The 23,655-nt window shown below is 44.5% G+C and overlaps 1 protein-coding gene and 1 pseudogene across 2 annotated transcripts in view; both read left to right on the top strand.

Annotated features, from left to right (window-relative positions):
* Positions 1–772: 772 nt before the first annotated feature.
* Positions 773–3,844, top strand: LOC141134920 (E3 ubiquitin-protein ligase TRIM39-like; annotated as a pseudogene).
* Positions 3,845–21,659: 17,815 nt separating this feature from the next.
* The window catches only part of LOC141133718 (uncharacterized), a 186,363-nt gene continuing 184,367 nt past the window's right edge, over positions 21,660–23,655 (top strand). For both annotated transcript variants that reach the window (XR_012243114.1, XM_073623240.1), the window contains exon 1: positions 21,660–22,561. Coding sequence is in view for 1 of the 2 variants with exons in the window: in XM_073623240.1 (XP_073479341.1) it covers positions 21,679–22,561 (883 nt within the window). In the remaining variant the exon portion in view is untranslated. The remainder of the gene's footprint in view (positions 22,562–23,655) is intronic.

The following is a 23,655-nucleotide window of genomic DNA, read 5'->3' on the forward strand; positions in this document are numbered from 1 at the left end:
TGCATTTTTATAGCAGTGCCGCTAAAAATCGCAGATCACCACCATTACTAGTAAAAAAAAAATAATCATAAAACTGCCATACATTTTTCCCCTAGTTTGTAGACGCTTTGTAGAAGAATACGTATCGGCCTAAACTGATGAAGAAATTTGTTTTTTAAAAACAATTTGGGGGATATTTATTATAGCAAAAAGTAAAAAATATTGTTTTTTTTTTTCAAATTTGTCGCTCTTTTTTTGTTTATGGCGCAAAAAATAAAAACTGCAGAGATGATCAAAGAGCACCAAAAGAAAGCTCTGTGGGTAAAAAAAGACGTCAATTTTGTTTGGGTACAGCATCGCACGACTGCGCAATTGTCAGTTAAAGCGACGCAGCGCCGAATTGCAAAAAAATGGCCTGGTCATTGAGCAGCCAAATCTTCCGGTCTGTAAGTGGTTAATGAAAACGTAATTGATTTTCATCAAAGTTTTTGTCAGTGGATGAAAATGTGGTGTACTTTTTGTTTTTTGTTTTCATTACTGTAAAAAAAATGCCGCTGACTAAAATTTTTTGTCGAAAATGTTTACGAAATTAACACTGATGAAGAGTCAACAACATAGGACACACATAAGACCCGCACTAGGTGTTGTTACTGGGAGGGAGGTAACAGAGGTACGCTGACTGGTAACAAACTATCTGTATGCAGTATATTGTATAAATACAAAGATGTCTGTTATATTCCCAGGAGATGAACATTGTCCTACAGGAGATGTTTTTATTATCTGTGTCCCTTCATATAACTAATCCTATGAATACAGTACAAGTCACAGCCCAGCCTCCCCCTGTGTAGAGGACGTGACCCTCCTAACTGCATACTTCCCCCGTGTCAGAGAATTTCATTTCATTTCCTCATCTGCTGTCAGCGATGGCGTCTGGTGATCTGAGAGCTGAGTTGGAATGTTCCGTCTGTCTGAACATTTATACAGATCCTGTAATGCTGAGATGTGGACACAACTTCTGCCGGGTCTGTATTGATCGTGTGCTGGATACACAGGGGGGGTCTGGAGAATATTCCTGTCCTGAATGTAGAGAGAAGTTTCCGGATCGTTCTGCACTGCAGAGGAACATAACACTACGTAACATAGTGGAGAATTTCCTGTCTGCTCAGCCAGATCGGGAGGAGTCCGGGGTCTTCTGTACTTACTGTGTGGACTCTCCTGTACCTGCTGTTAGATCCTGTCTGCACTGTGAGGCCTATTTATGTGATAAACACCTGAGAGTCCACAAAAAGTCCCCAGAACACATCTTATGTGACCCCACCTTGTCCATGGAGAGCAGGAAATGCTCCATCCATAAGAAGATCCTGGAGTATTACTGCACTGAGGATGATACCTGTGTCTGTAAGTTTTGTGTGATTGGAGAACACACAGGACATAAGATGAAGTCACTGGATGAGGCATCTGAGAAGAAGAAGGAGACACTGAGGAATGTTCTACAGAAACTTCTGACAAAGAGAGAGGAGATGGAGGAAAGAGTCCAGAGTCTGCAGGAACACAGGAGGAAAGTAGAAGAAGAAGCATCTGGTGACACCGAGACAGTCACTGCCCTGTTTAGAGATCTCAGGAGACGTCTGGAAGACCTGGAGAAGAGAGTCCTGAGGGAAATCTCCGGGCGGACAGAGTGGATCTCCATCTCCATCCGGGATCTGGAAATAAAGAAGGAGGAGCTGTCCAGGAAGTTGCGTCACATTGGGGAGCTGTGTAACATGACGGATCCACTGACTGTCTTACAGGAATCAGACACAGGTGACTTGTGTGATACTGAGGATGGAGATAATGAGGACAGAGAGAGACATGAGGAACTCCTCCATGATGGAGGGGGTCTGGATGTGGATGGGATATCACACACATTACACATTATTTGATATAACAGAGGTAAATGTATCCTTCTATATACAGGGAGCTGCAAACATATTATTGGATGTAAACACAGCTCATAATAATCTACAGATATCAGATGACAAGAAAACTGTATCCAGATCAGATAGAAACCAGAATCATCCAAAAACACCAGAGAGATTTCAGTATTGGTCTCAGGTGTTGAGCAGTCGGAGTTTCTCCTCAAGGAGACATTACTGGGAAGTGGATGTCGGGGATCAGATAGCTGGAGAGTTGGGATGTGTTACCCCAGTATAGAGAGGAGAGGACAGCAGTCACTGATTGGATATAATAAGAAGTCCTGGGGATTGGACAGGACTGGTAATCAGTATGGGGTGATACATGATAGTAAATGTGTCCCTTTACCCACCAATATCTCCAGTAACAGAGTCAGGATATATCTGGATTATGAGGCCAGACGGATCTCCTTTTATGATCTGTGTGACCCGATCCGACATCTCCACACCTTCACCACCACCTTCACTGAGCCCCTCCATGCTGGGGTATGTGTAGAGGAAGGTTGTATAAAGATCTGTGGAGGGAAACGGGAGATGTGAGAGCTCCGCCCAGAGACTTATGACATCATAGTAAGGGAGGGTCAGATCGGTTAAATATTCATCCAATGGGGCAGATGGTGGGGACTCCAGTCAGTGTCTCTTTTATTGTAGTTTGGGGTACAGTACAAATCAGGGTGCAGGGTTACAGAAATAGGAGGCTGTGCTACAAAATCATGCTGATCTGCAATGTAATAGAGGAAATAAATGAGTAGAATAGAAAAAGTCAATTTATACTGTAGGTGTGAGATGTTTTTTGGTTTGTTGATGTACAAAGTAACATTATTGTGTGACCGGGTGTACCCCTCTCAGGAGGACTGAACCCCCAAAAATGTGGAGGAGGGGAGATAAAGTTTAGGGTTAGAGTGAGAAAAGAGAACAAAACGGAAACGTCTGTCATCTATCTCCTCTATACAGGGTCGGGGGGTCTGAGCTCTGCAGTGCTCTATGTCGCCCCCTGGAAATTTACACCAGAACATGTTTTTATTAATGTCTCATCTTAATCCAATCAGAGTTCTTGAACTCTGTGATGTCATTAAATCCCAATAGAACTTTCAGCTTAACCCCTTGGCGCCGGCGCCTCCCAGCCCTTTAAGGGGTTTAGGGTGGCAGGAGGTGGGGCAGGCTTATGATCATTGCCACCAGAAATGTGCCGGCACTGGGCACGTACTCTCGGCACAGCTGCATACTGACGGCACCAACAGGTTAAATCTGATAAATACATTCCAAGGGTTTCAAACCAAAAACTGTGCAAAGTTGTTTTTTTTTTTTGTTTTTTTTTTAGAAAGCAGCCACAGCCTAAGTAGAAAAGCCTTTGCCCTGCCAAAATGCTTCAAAGAAGAACCCTTGATCTCTGTGTGGAAGCAGCTGTCTCTCTGCAGAGGTCCAACATGCCCATTGTTCAGTCACAACTAGTCACAGCCAATTAACAGGGAGTATGAGCTTTACTAATTGGAGAGATCTAGATTTGACTCAGAGGGTGTGTCAGATCTCTGCAGGGAGACCACTGCTTCCACACGTGGCAAGGGTTCCTGGCAGGGGGCTGGTGTTTCTACTCAAGTTTGATTTCATTTTGAAATAAGTTTATGTACATTTTTATGAATAATTGGGGCGCTCTAATACAGGAGGTTTGTTACTGGCCAGATCACCAGGTGAAAACAGGGAAAAAAGCCTAAAAATAAAAGAAAATGAATGCAGCCGCCACATCTAATGATTGGTAAGCTGCAATATTTGCCATTTTTGTTTTTCAGGTTCATTATACCGCTTTAATTGGTAGAATAATTCTAGAAGAAGGTTGGTGTCATATTGGGATAGGACATACATTAATGTTTTGGTCACATACAACACTATATTACCTAAAGTTTTGGGGCGCCTGCCTATACACACACATGAACTTGAATGGCATCCCAGTCTTAGACTGTAGGGTTCAATATTGAGTAGACACACTCCTAAACCTTGTGGACAGCCTTCCCAGAAGAGTTGAAGCTGTTATAGCTACAAAGGGTGGCCAACTCAATATTGAACCCTACAGTCTAAGACTGGGATGCCATTTAAGTTCATGTGTGTGTAAACCCCAGATGACGCCTAAGCAGACGGAACGCGTCAGATCGAGTCCTGCCAACATCGTGGCGTTAATCCATGTCTCTCTAAGAGCCCTTTTATCTGCATTTGAAATGTCAGTGGTTCCTGTTTACCCTCTTTTTATTAAAATCTATTTTTTAAACGATATCACACTATGTGGAACTTTTCCTTAATTTTTGGTTTCATCATGTGAGTACGTGGATTCCCTTTGGTCCTCCTTCCCTCCATGTGAACTTCATCTGTATGTTTTACTGTGAACTTGCCGATGACCTGTATGTTCAGACCCAGAATTGTGATTGTGGTGACCTGGATCTGTGATTGTTTCCACTTTAAACGGTGAATATCACCACAAGCCTGCATGACTTAAGAGGTATATGTCCCTTTAAGTCCACTGTTTCCGGTAAGCCTTCACACAATTGGTGGTGGTTCCTCTCGCAAGATCCCCTTTCTGTCATGTTCTCACTGATGCCTCCTGTGATGTCAACTTACTGACCGCGTCTATTGACACCGGGACTTTTTCACTCAACCCTTCCCCTCCTGTTTTGTACACTTTTTTCACATTGGTGGACACTAGGGATGAGCTTCGAGTTCGAGTCGAACTCATGTTCGACTCGAACATTGGCTGTTCGCAAGTTTGCCGAACAGCGAACAATTTGGGGTGTTCGCGGCAAATTCGAATGCCGCGGAACACCCTTTAAAAGTCTATGGGAGAAATCAAAAGTGCTAATTTTAAAGGCTAATATGCAAGTTATTGTCATAAAAAGTGTTTGGGGACCTGGGTCCTGCCCCAGGGGACATGGATCAATGCAAAAAAAAGTTTTAAAAACGGTCGTTTTTTCAGGAGCAGTGATTTTAATAATGCTTAAAGACAAACAATAAAAGTGTAATATCCCTTTAAATTTCGTACCTGGGGGGTGTCTATAGTATGCCTGTAAAGGGGCGCATGTTTCCTGTGTTTAGAACAGTCTGACAGCAAAATGACATTTTGAAGGAAAAAACTCATTTAAAACTACCCGCGGCTATTGCATTGCCGACAATACACATAGAAGTTCATTGATAAAAACGGCATGGGAATTCCCCAAAGGGGAACCCCGAACCAAAATTTAAAAAAAAAAATGACGTGGGAGTCCCCCTAAATTCCATACCAGGCCCTTCAGGTCTGGTATGGATATTAAGGGGAACCCCGGCCAAAATTTTTTAAAAAAATGACGTGGGGTTCCCCCTAAATTCCATACCAGACCCTTCAGGTCTGGTATGGATTTTAAGGGGAACCCCGCGCCAAAAAAAACAAAAAAAAAAACGGCGTGGGGTCCCCCCAAAAATCCATACCAGACCCTTATCCGAGCACGCAACCTGGCAGGCCGCAGGAAAAGAGGGGGGGACGAGAGTGCGCCCCCCCCTCCTGAACCGTACCAGGCCACATGCCCTCAACATTGGGAGGGTGCTTTGGGGTAGCCCCCCAAAACACCTTGTCCCCATGTTGATGAGGACAAGGGCCTCATCCCCACAACCCTGGCTGGTGGTTGTGGGGGTCTGCGGGCGGGGGGCTTATCGGAATCTGGAAGCCCCCTTTAACAAGGGGACCCCCAGATCCCGGCCCCCCCCCCCCTGTGAAATGGTAAGGGGGTACAAAAGTACCCCTACCATTTCACTAAAAAACTGTCAAAAATGTTAAAAATGACAAGAGACAGTTTTTGACAATTCCTTTATTTAAATACTTCTTCTTTCTTCTATCTTCCTTCATCTTCTGGCTCTTCTGGTTCTTCCTCCGGCGTTCTCGTCCAGCATCTCCTCCGCGGCGTCTTCTATCTTCTTCTCCTCGGGCCGCTCCGCACCCATGGCATGGGGGGAGGCTCCCGCTCTTCTCTTCTTCTTCATCTTCTTCTCTTCTTCTTTTCTTCTCTTCTTCATTTTCTTCTCCGGGCCGCTCCTCACACATGCTAGCATGGCGGGAGGCTCCCGCTGTGTGACGGCGCTCCTCGTCTGACAGTTCTTAAATAACGGGGGGCGGGGGCACCCGGTGACCCCGCCCCCCTCTGACGCACGGTGACTTGACGGGACTTCCCTGTGACGTCATGGGGAATGCTACAGGGAAGTCCCGTCAAGTCGCGGAGAAGACGCCGCGGAGGAGATGCTGGACGAGAACGCCGGAGGAAGAACCAGAAGAGCCAGAAGAACCAGAAGAACCAGAAGATGAAGGAAGATAGAAGAAAGAAGAAGTATTTAAATAAAGGAATTGTCAAAAACTGTCTCTTGTCATTTTTAACATTTTTGACAGTTTTTTGTGAAATGGTAGGCCCCTTACCATTTTACACAGGGGGGGGGGCCGGGATCTGGGGGTCCCCTTGTTAAAGGGGGCTTCCAGATTCCGATAAGCCCCCCGCCCGCAGACCCCCACAACCACCAGCCAGGGTTGTGGGGATGAGGCCCTTGTCCTCATCAACATGGGGACAAGGTGTTTTGGGGGGCTACCCCAAAGCACCCTCCCAATGTTGAGGGCATGTGGCCTGGTACGGTTCAGGAGGGGGGGGGCCGCACTCTCGTCCCCCCCTCTTTTCCTGCGGCCTGCCAGGTTGCGTGCTCGGATAAGGGTCTGGTATGGATTTTTGGGGGGACCCCACGCCGTTTTTTTTTTTTTTTTTGGCGCGGGGTTCCCCTTAAAATCCATACCAGACCTGAAGGGTCTGGTATGGAATTTAGGGGGAACCCCACGTCATTTTTTTTTTTAAATTTTGGCCGGGGTTCCCCTTAATATCCATACCAGACCTGAAGGGCCTGGTATGGAATTTAGGGGGACTCCCACGTCATTTTTTTTTTTAATTTTGGTTCGGGGTTCCCCTTTGGGGAATTCCCATGCCGTTTTTATCAATGAACTTCTATGTGTATTGTCGGCAATGCAATAGCCGCGAGTAGTTTTAAATGAGTTTTTTCCTTCAAAATGTCATTTTGCTGTCAGACTGTTCTAAACACAGGAAACATGCGCCCCTTTACAGGCATACTATAGACACCCCCCAGGTATGAAATTTAAAGGGATATTACACTTTTATTGTTTGACTTTAAGCATTATTAAAATCACTGCTCCTGAAAAAACGGCCGTTTTTAAAACTTTTTTTTGCATTGATCCATGTCCCCTGGGGCAGGACCCGGGTCCCCAAACACTTTTTATGACAATAACTTGTATATTAGCCTTTAAAATTAGCACTTTTGATTATTCATGTTCGTGTCCCATAGACGTTAACGGTGTTCGCGTGTTGGAACAAACTTTTTTCCTGTTCGCATGTTCTGGTGCGAACCGAACAGGGGGGTGTTCGGCTCATCCCTAGTGGACACTATTTATTCATTCATTTTTTGTTTTTATATCCCACTTGTGTTTTTACACTCATATTGTGTTATATTTGGTCACACATATATTTTCATTATTTTTCAATTGTATATGCACTGCATTTTCCTTTTGGGTCATTAAAGTTCATGTGTGTGTAAAGGCAGGCGTCCCAATACTTTTGACAATATAGTGTATGTATTAAGGGGGAGGGTGTAAGTAAGTTTTTATCCAATCACAGGCCTGTCTGTAAGGAAAAGTGTGTGGCTTGTTCGATGTCTTATAGCTGCAAATATCCAGATTGATCTTCAGTGCATACCCAAATGTTTATGGGGCTCTCCATACACAATCAATCATTTCCTCTTTTTCTGTATAATTTTCTATCATTTGTAATTTTTCACCTTTTTGTTTTGAAAATCAAAAAAAATCAAAAACCACAAGAAACTCTCAATGGTGTAAATCAGCGGTCCCCAACCTCCCCGACACCAGGGACCAGGTTCCTGGAAGACAGAATGGGGGGCAGCCTGTCACTTCAGGGGGGTTGGGGGGCATGCAGCCATGTTGCCTGAAGTCAGCTCACAGGTCTTACCAGTGCTCTATGACGGTGAGGAGCCTTTCCCTGGCCCGGCTCTCCTCTCCTTTCTCCTCATCTCTGCTCCTCTTCTTCCCAAGGTGACCAGAGAGGGGAGGGAGTACTGGTGCTAGGAGAAGGGGAGCGGGCACCCTCCGGTGGTTGGAGGGTGGCATTGCAGGTTGTGCTGGCTCACTCTACCCACTAAACACTGCCCTCCGCCACCCCCCCCCCCACGCACGGTACCGGACTGGCCCCGGAGTTGGGGACCTCTGGTCTAAAAGAGTAATGCAGAAATATAGGACATATGTGAATTGGCCTTTATTTATGTCATGTAATTTGCAGACAATTTAACCTTTATCATATTTTTCTTTATGAATGTATTTTTTGTTAATTTTTGATTAAATAAAAAAGAAAAACAAAACAATTCCATGTTAGATTCCGGTATGGATTTCTCGTCTTCCTCCCCTTCATACCTGTGCTCAGATCCCAATATCTTATACATATATAAAACCCATCAGGTGCTAAAGGGGTGTGGCTACAAATTCTGGATGAACCCTCTGCACTTTGCTAGATACCGTTCCTATCCTACAACTTGTGTCTATCTGCCCCATATTGGCACTATATCCACTGGAGTATTTGTATTTTACACAGCAAATATTCAATGCACTATGGAAACCTGGTGTACAGAACACCCCCAGAAATGTCATTTTCTGCCGCTGTGATTGGCTCACTGAATATCTCACATTTGCACACAAGTACAGTATTAGGCACCCCTTTCTTTTTGGTTGGAATACTTTCAAAGGGTTAAATATTTCCAAAAGGATGCAAACACAGCAACTGTCCTCAATAGAATACTGAAATTGCACCAGGTAGTCATAATTAGTACTAGGGTTGCACCAATACCACTTTTTTAAAAGTACAAGTACTGATACTTTTTTTCAAGTACTCGCCAATACTGATTACCAATACTTTTTTTAATGTCATGTGACAGTGGACTGTCAGTAGTTTTTTATTTTTTACAAATTTAAAAAAATTTTTTTTTACAATTTATATATATATATATATATATATATATATATATATATATATATATATATATATATATATATATATATATATATATATATTTTTTTTTTTTTACAATGCTTTCTTTTATTTTTTATTTTTTTTTTTTTTTTTTGGGGGGGGGGGAGTGTGGACCTGTCAGTGTTTTTTTATTTGTATTTTTTTTCATTTTTTTTACAATTTTATATTAAATATTTATTATAATTTTTATTATTAATATTCTTTTGTTTACCAACTATTTTTATTTGGTACAAAGGTGGTACAAAAATACACAATATATGCCGCAATAATTACAATAATAATAAATTGTACATATGGAAAATTAGAAAAATAGTATAAATAAGGTAAATATATTTTGCTATAGTTTATGGTCCGTGATATTACAATTTTTTTTAGCTTGTGATCTATGAAACAACATATACAATAAGTTTGTTTCTTGTAACTAGTAGATCTCAAGCTGGATTAAAAAGTGATGTGGAGTATTTAACCCAAGGGCCCCATGTTTTATCATATATATGAATGGTATTCTGTATTGTGTGGAATATTATTATTATTATTATTATTATTATTATTATTATTATTATTATTATTATCGGCCCTGTTGGGGGGGGCTTTGGTGAGATATCAGGGGTCTAAACAGACCCCTGACATCTTTACTTTGAGACAGGGAAAGGGATTGAGGACAGAGATTCCTCAGTCCCTTTCTTTGCAGCCTCAGCTGCACTGAAAATGAATGGAAAGGAAACAGAGGCTCCTCTCCATTCATAGTTGCCAACTGTCCCGAATTTCCCGGGACATTTCCGGTATTTAGACCTTTGTCCCGGTCTTACTGTATCACAGGAAATGTCCTGGGAAATCTGCGCTTTCCCGATTTTTCTCCGCCGCCGCCGCTAGAGGTCCGCGGCCGACACTGGTGAATTGTCTCCACCACCCACCATTTTACAGAAGACCAGCTGAGCTTTCGTGTAACAGATCACTCCCCCAGGGGAGGAAACAGGAGGTTGAGCCTGGGTAGCTGTCAATAGAAATGGAGCTGCTGCCAACCCCCCGCCCCCTGGACTGCTGACAGTCTGTGACCTGTTGTGGGAGAGGCCAGTGGGGGGGTTCTATTGGCAGCTACCCAGGCTCTGCCTCTTGTTTCCTCCCCTGGGTGAGTGACCTGTTACACAAGAGATGGTCTTCTGTAATGGCGACGGAGTTCAAACCATGCATGATTATCTGACGAGAGGCAGAGCCAAGGGACTCCGCTGGGGACACCTGATGTAAGGAGGGACTCTGATGGGGACACCTGATGTAAGGAGGGACTCTGCTGGGGGTACCTGATGAAAGGATAGACTCTGCTGGAGGCACCCGATGTAATGAGGGACTCTACTGGGGACACCTGATGTAAGAAGGGACTCCGCTGATGACACTTGATGTAAGGAGGGACTCTGCTGGAAGCACCTGATCTAAGGAGGCACTCCACTGGGGACACCTGATGTAAGGAGGGACTCTCCTGGGGACATCTGAAGTAAGGAGGGACTCTGCTGGGGCACCTGATGTAAGGAGGGACTCTGCCGGGGACACTTGATATAAGGAGGAACTCCACTGGGGACACCTGATGTAAGGGGGACTCCGCTGGGGACACCTGATGTAAGGAGGGACTCTGCTGGGGGGACCTGGTGTCATAAAGTATTGCAACAATCTCCATTTTATTCTCTAGGGGTGTCTGCTAAAAAAATATATAATGTTTGGGGGTTCTAATTAATTTTAAATCTTAAACAACAAATGTCAGAAATAGGCTCAGTCCTTAAGTGGTTAAATACTTTTTTTTTGGTATTTTTTTAGGGTTAATCACATTTATATTAAACATTTTGTATTTACACAAGTTCCACTCACAGCATGTAGATAGCGTATTCACATATAACTATATTGTAAAAATATACACTTGGAACTTTATGAGTACTATAAATGAATATAATCATCCATATACCCATGAAGATCACATTCATAAACAGTATACCGTATTTATCGGCATATAACACGCACTTTTTTCCCCTTAAAATCAGGGGAAAATCGTGGGTGCGTGTTATAGGCCGATCCCCGTCACTTTTGCTCGGATCGGAGCGATCGCGGCGTTTGCCGTGATCGCCGCCGACATACACAGCTGTGTGTAAATTCAAATATGGCGCCGAGACTGCAGGGACTCGGCGGAGCGGAGATACACATACCCGCAAGTCCTCTGCTTTTTTCGGCGCCGCTCACAGTCCCGCCCAGTCCCGCCATTGGACCTGTGTTATGTCCATCATAGGGACTGGGCGTGACCGTGAGCAGCGCCGAAAAAAGCCGAGGACTCTCGAGTATGTGTATCTCCACTCCGCTGAGTCATTGCAGTCTCGGCGCCATATTTGAATTTACACGCAGCTGTGTATATCGGCGGCGATCGCGGCGAGCACTGGGGCAAGGCTGCACTGGGGCAAAGCTGCACTGGGGCAAAGCTGCACTGACATGGCTGCACTGACAAGGCTGCACTGGGGCAAAGCTGCACTGAAAAGGCTGCACTGGGGCAAAGCTGCACTGACAAGGCTGCAATGGACACTGGGGCAAGGCTGCACTGACACTGACAAGGCTGCAGATGGACACCGATAACGCTGCATTGATGGGCATTTTAATGTAAGTTTTTCTTCCTTAAACTTTACTCCTAAAAGTTTTTTCCTTAAAATTCCCTCCTAAACTTGGGGTGCGTGTTATACACCGATAAATATGGTACTCATCAGTATAAAAAAAAAATTAAATAAAAAAAATGACTAATAAAGCCCCCTTTACATGTGCAAATAACCATTGCCATAGTTGTAACAGAAGCATAATTTTAGTGTATTTTAAACTATAGAAAATACTATTTGTTTTGTTTTGTTTTTTACAATTGCTTTTTGAAAAAGAAATATTTGTAAAATTAGGGGAAAAATCTTTTTTTTTTTTGTCTATAGACAACATTAAATACATTTTTTATTTGCATACACTGGGCTCCATTTACAAAAGGAGACAACAGCACTTCTAACCAAGGGTGGGCCTCCCCTGAAGGACTAGGGGTTGAGCAGCTGACTGAAGAGGAGCCACACCCTCTCAGGATGAGACAGACGCTTGACTTCAGGAACTGTCCTTACCAATTACTGCCACACAGCCAGAACCCCCTGCCATGGCATCCCCTGAGATACTCCCGGACTCCTCCAGCTCCTTTGTGCAGAACCGGAAAATACCTGCAGAAACCTTCGCAACCTCAACCCTTCCCTTCTTCATTCTGCTACTGATGGCCTTTACGACAAAATTGCACCCCAGTCCTGCCCAGACCTAACCACTTCCATCTACAACAACACCCTGTCATCCTCCCTAGACTTACTTGCTCCTCTTTCTACACGCAGAACCAGGCCTCATCTGCCACAACCCTGGCAAACAGACAACACCAGAAGTCTCAAGAGGCGCAGCCGTGCTCTTGAGCGAGCATGGCGTAAATCTAAATCCCTGCAAGACTTTACCCTCTACAAATCTGCCCTTCTCAAATACAACTCCTGCCTCCACACTACTAAACAAACCTACTACAACATTCTCATCAAAACCCTCTCATCCAAACCTCGTCAACTCTTTTCTACCCTTAATTCCTTACTTCACCCCCCACTGCCCCCACCCACCAACTTGCTTACCACTCAACGGATTGCAAACCATTTCAAAAGCAAAATCGACACAATTCACGAGGAGATATCCAGCATTCAACTTCCGCCCCTACCCAACACATCAGGTCCAACACCACACTCAATACTCTCCTCCTTCTGTCAAGTTAGCACCGATGATGTTGATAAACTCCCCTCACAATTACTGCGACCACCTTCCCGCTCTATCCTAAACTTCCTAACCCACATTGTCATCCTCTCTTTCTCCTCCGGCACCTTTCCTTCCCCTAAACGTATTCACTCCTTAATTATTTCCCACCTTGACTACTACAACTCTCTCCTTAATAGCCTACCCTTAAGCAGGCTATCCCCCCTTCAGTCTATTATGAATGCTGCTGCTAGACTAATACACCTCACTAACCAATCCATGACTGCTGCTCCTCTCTGCCAATCCCTTCACTGGCTTCCCCTACCCCACCGTATAAAATTCAAAATGCTAACCATGACATAGAAGGCCATCCACAATATCACCCCCATATACATCACCAACCTCATCTGCAGATATTTTCCAAATAGTCCCCTCCGCTCCTCCCAGGACCTCTTGCTCTCTGGCTCCCTTGTTACCTCCTCCCATGCTCACCTTCAGGACTTCTCGAGAGCCTCTCCCATCCTCTGGAACTCCCTGCCCTGGTATGTCCGATCAGCCCCCAACCTGTCCACCTTTAGGAGATCCCTGAAAATTCACTTATTCAGGGAAGCCTATCCCACACCCACCTAACAATTGTCCCTGAGCCACCCCCATCAAATCATTCCCTACATCTATTACCTTTTGTACCAACACCCCCTCCCTTTAGAACGTAATGTTTACGAGCAGGGCCCTCCTGTCCCTTCTGTATTGAACTGTACTGTAATTGTGCTGTCCCCCTTTACATTGTAAAGCGCTGCGTAAACTGTTGGTGCTATATAAATTGTGTATTATAATAATAATAATAATAATAATAATACTCCCGGACTACTCCAGCTTAATAATTGATTTGTGCAGAACCGAGAAATGTGTTTAGTTTCATTTCGAATAGATTTGTTATGTTACCAATTTTGTTTTGTTTCATTCAGTTTATTAATTTTCTAACGAATTCCAAATTTTAGGAACAATTCGAAATTGGATCAGTTGAAAAATGATCAACCGATTCAAATTCTGTGTGAAGATTAGCTGGTTTTAAAAGGAGCGTGCCAGAAAGCCGGCCGCCGCATCCTTAACACACGATGACTCATCAGCTGGCAACGAGCTTCCCCGCTGACAGCTGAAAGTAAACAGAATTTTGCTCTTTTTTAATTTAGTTTCATTTTCTTAATACATTTTTTAACGAATTTCAAAGATTCAGGACTATTCAAAACTGTATCGATTGAAAAACAATTCAAATTCTATGTGAAAAATATCTGGTGATTACGAAACATGCCTGGAAGCCGGCCGCCTCATCATTAACAACCGATGACTCACCAGCTGTCAACAGGCTTCCCTGCTGACAGCTGAATGTAAACAGAATTGCCAGAAAATAAGAATTCAGGAAAAAAAAAAGCATGGGCCCCCAATCCATACCAGGCCCTTCAGGTCTGGTATGAATTTTAATGAGAACCCCATGCCAAAATATGAAAAAAAAATGACGTAGGGTCATACCAGACCCTTATACGAACATGTAGACTGGCAGGCCAGGAAAGGGGGGTTTGTGAGCAAGCGCCCCCTCCTAAAACTTACAAGGCCACAAGCCCACAACATCGGTGATTCTGCCCCCCAAAGCACCTTGTCACCATGTGGATGTGGAAAGGACCTCTTCACCACAACCCTGGCCCGGTGGTTGTGGGGGTGTGGGGAGTGACTTATCAAACTCTTGAAGTCCCCTTTAACCAGGGGGCCCCCAGATCCCATTCCTCCCTATATGAATGAGAATGAGGTACATAGTACCCCTACTCATTCACAAAAAAAATTCAAAGATAATAAAAATATAACACCAGTTTTTAACAAGTCCTTTATTTAAAAAAAAAACTAAAAAAGCAGGTCCAAACAACAACAACAAAAAAGGTCACCCGCCAAACACGACTGCTCAAATCTGGGGATACAGCTGAATGACAGGTAAACATAGGGGCGGAGGTTATCCAGTGACGTAATCAGATGACCCCGCCTCCATATCTACCACTCAGTCGGCTAGTGTCATTATGGGGTGGGGTCACCTGGTGATTTTTTTGACCGGTCCAAATTTGAATTGTTCTGAAAATTTGAAAATTGTTATAAAACAAAAATACGAAACAAAATGAATTTCAATAAAATTTGTTACTACAGTATTTAATTTGGAGATTTGTATACATTTGAATGTCTGAATTGCCATAAATTCATCCAACCTTGTATTCGGAACAAAACAATTTGCACATGTCTACTTATTAATCTGGGTTCACACTTATGCAAATTGGTTGTGGATTCCACGCATCCAATTCGCATGACAAGAGATTGTGACCGTCTCTCTATGGAGCCAGTTCACACATCTCCATGCGGCTGCGGAGCAGCATGCACAGGGGTCCTGTGCATCTTTAGCTCCATTTCAGGTCTGAATTCAGGCCAAAATTCGGCCCCGATTCGTCCCTGAAACGAAGAACAGGGACACACCAGACCCCTACTGCGAGCCGCATCCATCTGCAGTGTGAACCCAGCCTCAGACTCTCCTGTACCAGAGCCTATGGAGCTGCTTTCTATGACTTCAGGCTCCAATACTTGTACCTTACCAAAACTGATTAAACCAATCCTGGTGGCATTGTCAGCAGTGAGGGGGAATGTCCGTCCTCCCCAGAGGCTGTCATTCCACTGCTGTGGTTCCCGGAGGAAATCCCAGCACCACCCAATGCATGCACCAGGCCTCAGGAAAGCCAGCCCATCCCAATGACTCTTACCTCCTGGAAGGTGCAGTTCCCCTGGGTGGCATGCTAATTCTTCTGGCCAAGTTGCAAAGACTATTTGACGCACACATGTACCTTCCCCTATGTCCCTGAGCAGTTGGTCTGGCAACTAAAGAAGGACAGGTTTCTCTGGGAAAAGTTAAGACTACATGAACACCTCCAAGAATTCTGGTAGCAGAACAAATTTATCAAAGTTAGATATATCAAGAATTGAACATTGGGCATCATATTTACATTGACCGGGTCGAGCTGGTTATGCAGCACTATGCATACCCGGTTGTACACCAAGTCAATGGGAGACACCCAGTTACGGGAGAGAGGGTCCTTCTTCCGGACCCATACTATTATTTCTGAGCTGTGAACTCTTTGCATTTATCTGTTCCTTTTATAACTATATTTATTGCTGTTTTGCTGCATGTGTTATTTATGGTGTTCCAACATGGTTTTGCACATGTAAGTGTGATGTGTTGTTTAGCCGGGATGACTTGTGAAAAACAAGGGGCATGTGTAAGCAGCTTGAAAACTAGTTAGACGGGTACCAGCTCAGACTTGGTTGGATGAGGGTTAAACTCTTTGTACCAGTTTTACGGACTTTTGGGCTTTGGACGGCCCACCTGTGATATATATTTGGGGGAAGGCTGAAGCCTCGAGCTTGGGAGGGTTTGCTCTGGTTACCCGCACTTTCCGTTGCTTTGTTGTTGCTGCTGATTCCGCTCCTAGGGGAGGACCACTAATACCGTGGATCCCGGGATGCCACCAGCCATGGACCATGCCACCAGCTATAGACTATGCCACCAATTATGGACTATCATATTCTGAAAAAGGATGCCTGGGACATCTGATAGATAGTAATGGTCATGAAAAGAAACCTTTGCACTTTGTTTTCTTATCTCATTTGCACTATAGAGATTAGTAAAGACTGTTAAACTTGTCCTTAAGCCTGGTCTGAAGTAATTGAAAGGGGAGCATAATGAGGCTGGTGTATACAAAGAACATGGGTCTGTTTAAAGCACGTATGAGGTGTAAAGTGCATGGTTCTACAGTGTCAAGCAAGCACATGAAGGAAGAATAAGGCCGTCACTAAGGGCAACCAAGTTCACAATGTAGAGTCACAAGCAACCAGTGGAGGTGTGGTACCTCGGTTAGGTGGGGTATCTTCTGGTAGTGAGAGGGGGGCCTCCCTCCTTGGCGGTTCATCTCCGAGGACAACCGGGAGTAGACAAGCGTTATGGAAGCTCTCACCCTGACCAATAGGTACGGTACATGAAGAGCAGTGTTAATTTTGGCATCGATTTTTGATTGAGTTTTAGTTAGAGTCTTTTGCCTAAAATGTCATTTTAGTTTTAGTCCCATTTTGGACATCTGCAGTTATTTTAGTTTTAGTCGTATTTTAGTCAACTAAAATCTCCAGTACATTTTAGTGGAATAAAATAATTTCAGTCAACTAAAATCTAATGTTTTTAGTCAAATTGTAATGCATTATTTAAGCATTTCTCGAAAATTTCCAAACTCATTATATACTCCTGGAGTAAAAATATCCAATATCATGTTAATATTTATGGTATTTTGGTTTGAACAAACTCTCAGATACAGATTTAGCCACTCTGGGTGGTCTGAGAGGCCTGTAATGCTGCACAGTGCTCTGGACGGTGTGTGTAATGCTACACAGTGCTCTGGACAGTGGTCTGAGGAGGCCTATAATCAGGGGCAGCCCATCCATTATGGGCGCACAGGCACCGCCCCCTCTGTCACACCGTCCCCTATATGGCACATTTGATGGGCACATTGGCTGCATTTGATGGGCTAAGAGGCTGCATATGATGAGCACAGAGGCTGCATTTAATGGGCACAGAGGCTGCATATGATCGGCACTGTAGCTGCAATTGATGGGCACAGAGGCTACATATGATGGGCACAGTGGTTGCATTTGATGGGCACAGTGGCTGCATTTGATGGGGCACAGTGGCTGCATATGATGGGCACAGTGGCTGCATATGACGGGGCACAGTGGCTGCATTTAATAGACACAGTGGCTGCATATGATGAGCACAGTGGCTGCATTTGATGGGCACAGTGGCTACAATTCATGGCAGGGTGGCTGCATTTGATGTTTTAGTTTCAGTATTTTTCAGTCTGTTTGCGCCCCCCCCTCAAATATTTTGAGCACCAGCTGCCACTGCCTGTAATGCTGCACAGTGCTCTGAAAGGTGGTCTGAGGGGAGGCCTGTAATGCACAGTGCTTTGGATGGTGGTGTGACTCTGTGAGGCCTATAATGTTGTACAGTGTGGGATGGTGATCTCAGGTCTGAGAGGAGGGCTGTAATGCACAGTGCTCTGGATGTCGGTGGTCAGAGGAGGCCTATAATGCACACAGTGCTCTGGATGCCAGTTGTCAGAGGAGGCCTATAATGCACACAGTGCTCTGGACGCCGGTGGTCAGAGGAGGCCTATAATGCACACAGTGCTCTGGATGCCGGTGGTCAGAGGAGGCCTATAATGCACACAGTGCTCTGGACGGACGTTGGTCTGAGGGGAGGCCTGTACTTGCTCTGGACAGTCATCGCCAGGAGTGGGACTCTCATTGGGAGGCCTGTAATGCAGAGTGCTGCTCTGGACGGTCGTCTGAGGACTCGGAGGCCTGTAATGCTGGCTGCACAGCCTGCTAACTGCTGCTAAGTGAAGCACACCATGGACTCGAGACGCTTGCTTGCTGGAAGCAGATGGAGTTCTGTGGAGACCAGAAGTTCATGAGAGTAAACGTCTCTGCCTCACAATATCATTTAATTTTCATTTGTTAACCACTTCTCGACCGGCTTATGTCGATATATAGCTGCAAAGTGGTTTGTTCCCGCGAATCAACGTTTATGTACATCTGTACCTTTAAGGGCGATAGCAGGCGAGGGACCTGATGCACATGGCTGGCGGGTGCGATCGCGTGCACGAGAGCAGGAACAGGGATTTGTGTGTGTAAACACACAAATCCATGTTCTGTCAGGAGAGAAGAGACATATTGTTTGTTCCTACTAAGTAGGAACAACGATGAACAAGGATGTCTCCTGCTCTAGTCAGTCCTATCCCCTCACAGTTAGAACACACTGAGGGAACACATTTAACCCCTTGATCGCCCTCTAATATTAACCCCTTCCCTGCCAGTGACATTTACACAGTAATCAATGCACTTTTATAGCTTTGATTGCTGTATAAATGTCAGTGGCCCTAAAAATGTTTCAAAAGTGTCCGATGTGTCCGCCGCAATGTCGCAGTCCGATAAAAATTGCAGATCACCGCCATTACTAGTAAAAAAAATAAATAAATGCCATAAAAATGTCATAAATCTTTCCCCTATTTTGTAGACGCTATAACTTTTGCGCAAACCAATCAATATACGCTTATTGTGATTTTTTTTACCAAAAATATGTAGAAGAATACGTATCGGCCTAAACTGAGGAAGAAATTTGTTTTTTAAAAACAATTTTGGGGATATTTATTATAGCAAAAAGTAGAAAATATTGTTTTTTTTTCAAAATTGTCGCTCTTTTTTTCTTTATAGCGCAAAAAATAAAAACCGCAGAGGTGATCAAATACCACCAAAAGGAAGCTCTATTTGTGGGCTAAAAAAAGGACGTCAATTTTGTTTGGGTACAGCGTTGCACGACTGCGTAATTGTCAGTTAAAGCGATGTAGCGCCATATCACAAAAAAATGGCCTGGTCATTGAGCAGCCAAATCTTCCGGCCTGTAAGTGGTTAATGAAAATATAATTGATTTTCATCATATTTTTTGGATGAAAATGTGGTGTACTTTTCGTTTTTTGCTTTCGTCACTGTAAAAAAATGCCGCTGGCTAAAATTTTGGGTCGAAAATGTTTACGAAATTAACACCGATGAAGAGTCAACATAGGACACACATAAGACCCGCACTAGGTGTTGGGCAGGTTTCATTCTGTTACTGGGAGGGAGGTCACAGAGGTACGCTGACTCGTGGGCGCCGTGTGGTTCATCCCGCTGCCCCTAATACACCACAAGTACAGCACTGAATGTAGAGCGAGGGGACAACTCATAGAAAAGAGATTCAGCTTCATACTACTTGCAGTGTCAGCTCATCTCTAAGCCTTAATGATGAACTTTGCTCATGACTGCAGTTCCTGCCGGGCCCCGGGCACTGGTGTTCATGGTGTAAGGGTGTGCTAGGCCCCCCACCCACCATGTGGTGTAGTCAGAGTATCAGTCACAATCTGAGTTCCACCATCATCTCTCATCTTTCCTCCCCTTCATACCTGTGCTCAGATCCCAATATCTTATACATATATAAAACCCATCAGGTGCTGAAGGGGTGTGACCACAAATTCTGGATGAACCCTCTGCACATTGCTAGATACCGTTTCTATCCTACAACTTGTGTCTATCTGCCCCATATTGGCACTATATCCACTGCAGTATTTGTATTTTACACAGCAAATATTCAATGCACTATGGAAACCTGGTGTACAGAACGCCCCCAGAAATGTCATTTCCTGCCGCTGTGATTGGCTCACTGAATATCTCACATTTGCACACTAAGTACAGTGTAGCGCTGGTAGATTTTTGATCTACCGCTGATAGGTAAATTTCGTGGGTCGCTTATTAGAGGAAGTTAGATTTGCCTCTGTTCCACCTTGGCTGACGTTGCGCGTAGTTCCACACTGTGCCGGTGGGTGTCGTTGTCACCCTTGGCTGGTGTTGGAAAAGCAACGTGCTGAAGCGGATGAGTGCTCCTCTGTCCCGGAGATAACTCGTGGAGGCTGTCCTCCGAGTTGCATTCTGGGAGAGGGTATTTATGGGACAGATGCCATATTTGGGGGTTCGTTTTCAGCCACCTGCTGGCCCTCCTGGCTGACATGGTATGTGTTAAGAGTACCACCTCGTGGTCCTCCATTTCGTGTGGGTGGGCCCAGAAGTCTGTCTGGGGCCTACCACAGCAGCAGAGGAATGGTCCTGAGCTGTCTAACCTGAGTGAAGAAGCTGGACAAACCGAGGAGATCCCAGGGGAGGACCCGTCATGGAAGGATCATACAGAGTGCTGGTCTGGAGAGGGGCCTGGTGACTCGGTTGAAGGACGCATTCTAAAGTAGTCTTACTGCATAGTACTGCCGGGTTGGCTTAAAGGTTTAAGTACTGTGTCTGACATTAATCGCAAACCAATACATCCTGTGGCAGAGGATCGTACGGGTTTTATTCCAAACAAGTCTGTGGCAGAGACTTTTGTTCGTGCTACGTACTGGCTGCTAGGCAAGTGAGAGAGGCCTATCCAGGCAGGTAAAAGATTGAATCCTACAAGGGGAGCGCATTCAACTACAAGTGTTCAATTCCAAAGAATGTTCTAAAGAATACTAAGGAAAAGGTATTTGAGCTTCCCTGCAACTTTCCTTCTGCCTCTTTCCTGCTACTTCCTTTATTACTGGTTCCTTAAAGCATTGGAAAATATACTCAAGTGTTTGGTGCTTATATCGTCCAGAGGTAAACTCAACGAAACCCTAGACCCGGTGCCGGTGAAACAGAGGTAGGTGAAGGTAACAGCCCGCTTTAAACCAGCAGCTCCACCGAGAGTTATTGCTACAACAGTATTAGGCATTCCCTTTCTTTTTGGTGGAAAACTTTCTAAGGGTTACATTTTTCCAAAAGGATGCAAACACAGCAACTGTCTTCAATAAAAAACTGAAATTGCACCAGGTGGTTATAATAAGTGTAGACCCTCTCACTCAGGAATCAGTCTGGAAAGGACATGGTGGAACACACAGCTTTTTCTTCAGAACAAAAATAAAAGGAATCTGCAAAAAAGTTTTCTTTAAATTTTTTTTAATGCTTGTAATCTTTATATATCATCCAGATAGCAGTATATTGTATAAATACAAAAATGTCTGTTATATTCCCAGGAGATGAACATTGTCCTACAGGAGATGTTTTTATTATCTGTGTCCCTTCATATAACTAATCCTATGAATACAGTACAAGTCACAGCCCAGCCTCACCCTGTGTAGAGGACGTGACCCTCCCAACTGCATTCTTCTCCGTGTCTTTCACTTTCATTTCCTCATCTGCTGTCAGCGATGGCGTCTGGTGATCTGAGAGCTGAGTTGGAATGTTCCGTCTGTCTGAACATTTATACAGATCCTGTAAACCTGAGATGTGGACACAACTTCTGCCGGGTCTGTATTGATCGTGTGCTGGATACACAGGAGGGGTCTGGAGGATATTCCTGTCCTGAATGCAGAGAGAAGTTTCAGGATCGGCCTGCACTGCAGAGGAACATAACACTACGTAACATAGTGGAGAATTTCCTGTCTGCTCAGCCAGATCGGGAGGAGTCCGGGGTCTTCTGTACTTACTGTGTGGACTCTCCTGTACCTGCTGTTAGATCCTGTCTGCACTGTGAGGTTTCTTTGTGTGATAAACACCTAAGAGTCCACAAAAAGTCCCCAGAACACGTCTTGTGTGACCCCACCTTGTCCATGGAGAGCAGGAAATGCTCCGTCCATAAGGAAGTTTTGAAGTATTTTTGCAGTAAAGATAATACATACGTGTGTGTGTCCTGCTGTCTGATTGGAGAACATAAAGGACATGAGATGGAGTCACTGGATGAGGCTTCTTTTAAGAGGAAGGAGACACTGAGGAATGTTCTGCAGAAACTTCTGACAAAGAGAGAGGAGATGGAGGAAAGAGTCCAGAGTCTGCAGGAACACAGGAGGAAAGTAGAAGAAGAAGCAGCTGGTGACACAGAGAGAGTCACTGTCCTGTTTAGAGATCTCAGGAGACGTCTGGAAGACCTGGAGAAGAGAATCCTGAGGGAAATCTCCGGGAGGGCAGAGCGGATCTCCATCTCCATCCGGGATCTGGAAATAAAGAAGGAGGAGCTGTCCAGGAAGTTGCGTCACATTGAGGAGCTGTGTAACATGACGGATCCACTGACTGTCTTACAGGAATCAGACACAGGTGACTTGTGTGATACTGAGGATGGAGATAATGAGGACAGAGAGAGACATGAGGAACTCCTCCATGATGGAGGGGGTCTGGATGTGGCGGGGGTCTTTCACACAGGTTTATCTGATATAATAACAGAGGTAAATGTATACTCCTATATACAGGGAGCTGCAGACATATTACTGGATGTAAACACAGCTCATAATGATCTACATATATCAGATGACAGGAAAACTGTATCCAGGTCAGATAGAAACCAGAATCGTCCAGAAACACCAGAGAGATTTCAGAATTATCCTCAGGTGTTGAGCAGTCAGAGTTTCTCCTCAGGGAGACATTACTGGGAAGTGGATGTCGGGGGATCAGATAGATGGAGAGTCGGGATGTGTTACCCCAGTATAGAGAGGAGAGGACTGCAGTCAAGGATTGGAAGTAACAAGAAGTCCTGGGGATTGTACAGGAATTGTAATCAGTATTCGGTGATACATGACAGTAAACATATCCCTTTACCCACCAATCTCTCCAGTAACAGAGTCAGGATATATCTGGATTATGAGGCCGGGCGGATCTCCTTTTATGATCTGTGTGACCCGATCCGACATCTCCACACCTTCACCACCACCTTCACTGAGCCCCTCCATGCAGGGTTAGGTGTATGGGGAGGTTGTATAAAGATTTGTGGGGGGAAACGGGAGATGTGATAGCTCCGCCCAGAGACTGATGACATCATAGTAAGAGAGGGTCAGATCGGTTAAATATTCATCCAATGGGGCAGATGGTGGGAACTCCAGTCAGTGTCTCTTTTATTGTAGTTTGGGGTACAGTACAAATCAGGGTGCAGGGTTACAGAAATTGGAGGCCGTGCTACAAAATCATGCTGATCTGCAATGTAATAGAGGAAATAAATGAGTAGAATAGAAAAAGTCAGTTCATACTGTAGGTGTGAGATGTTATTTTGGTTTGTTGATGTACAAAGTAACATTATTGTGTGACCGGGTGTACCCCTCTCAGGAGGACTGAACCCCCAGAAATGTGGAGGAGGGGAGATAAAGTTTAGGGTTAGAGTGAGAAAAGAGAACAAAACGGAAACGTCTGTCATCTATCTC

Source organism: Aquarana catesbeiana, linkage group LG03 (assembly GCF_042186555.1).
Source record: "Aquarana catesbeiana isolate 2022-GZ linkage group LG03, ASM4218655v1, whole genome shotgun sequence".
NCBI lineage: Eukaryota > Metazoa > Chordata > Amphibia > Anura > Ranidae > Aquarana > Aquarana catesbeiana.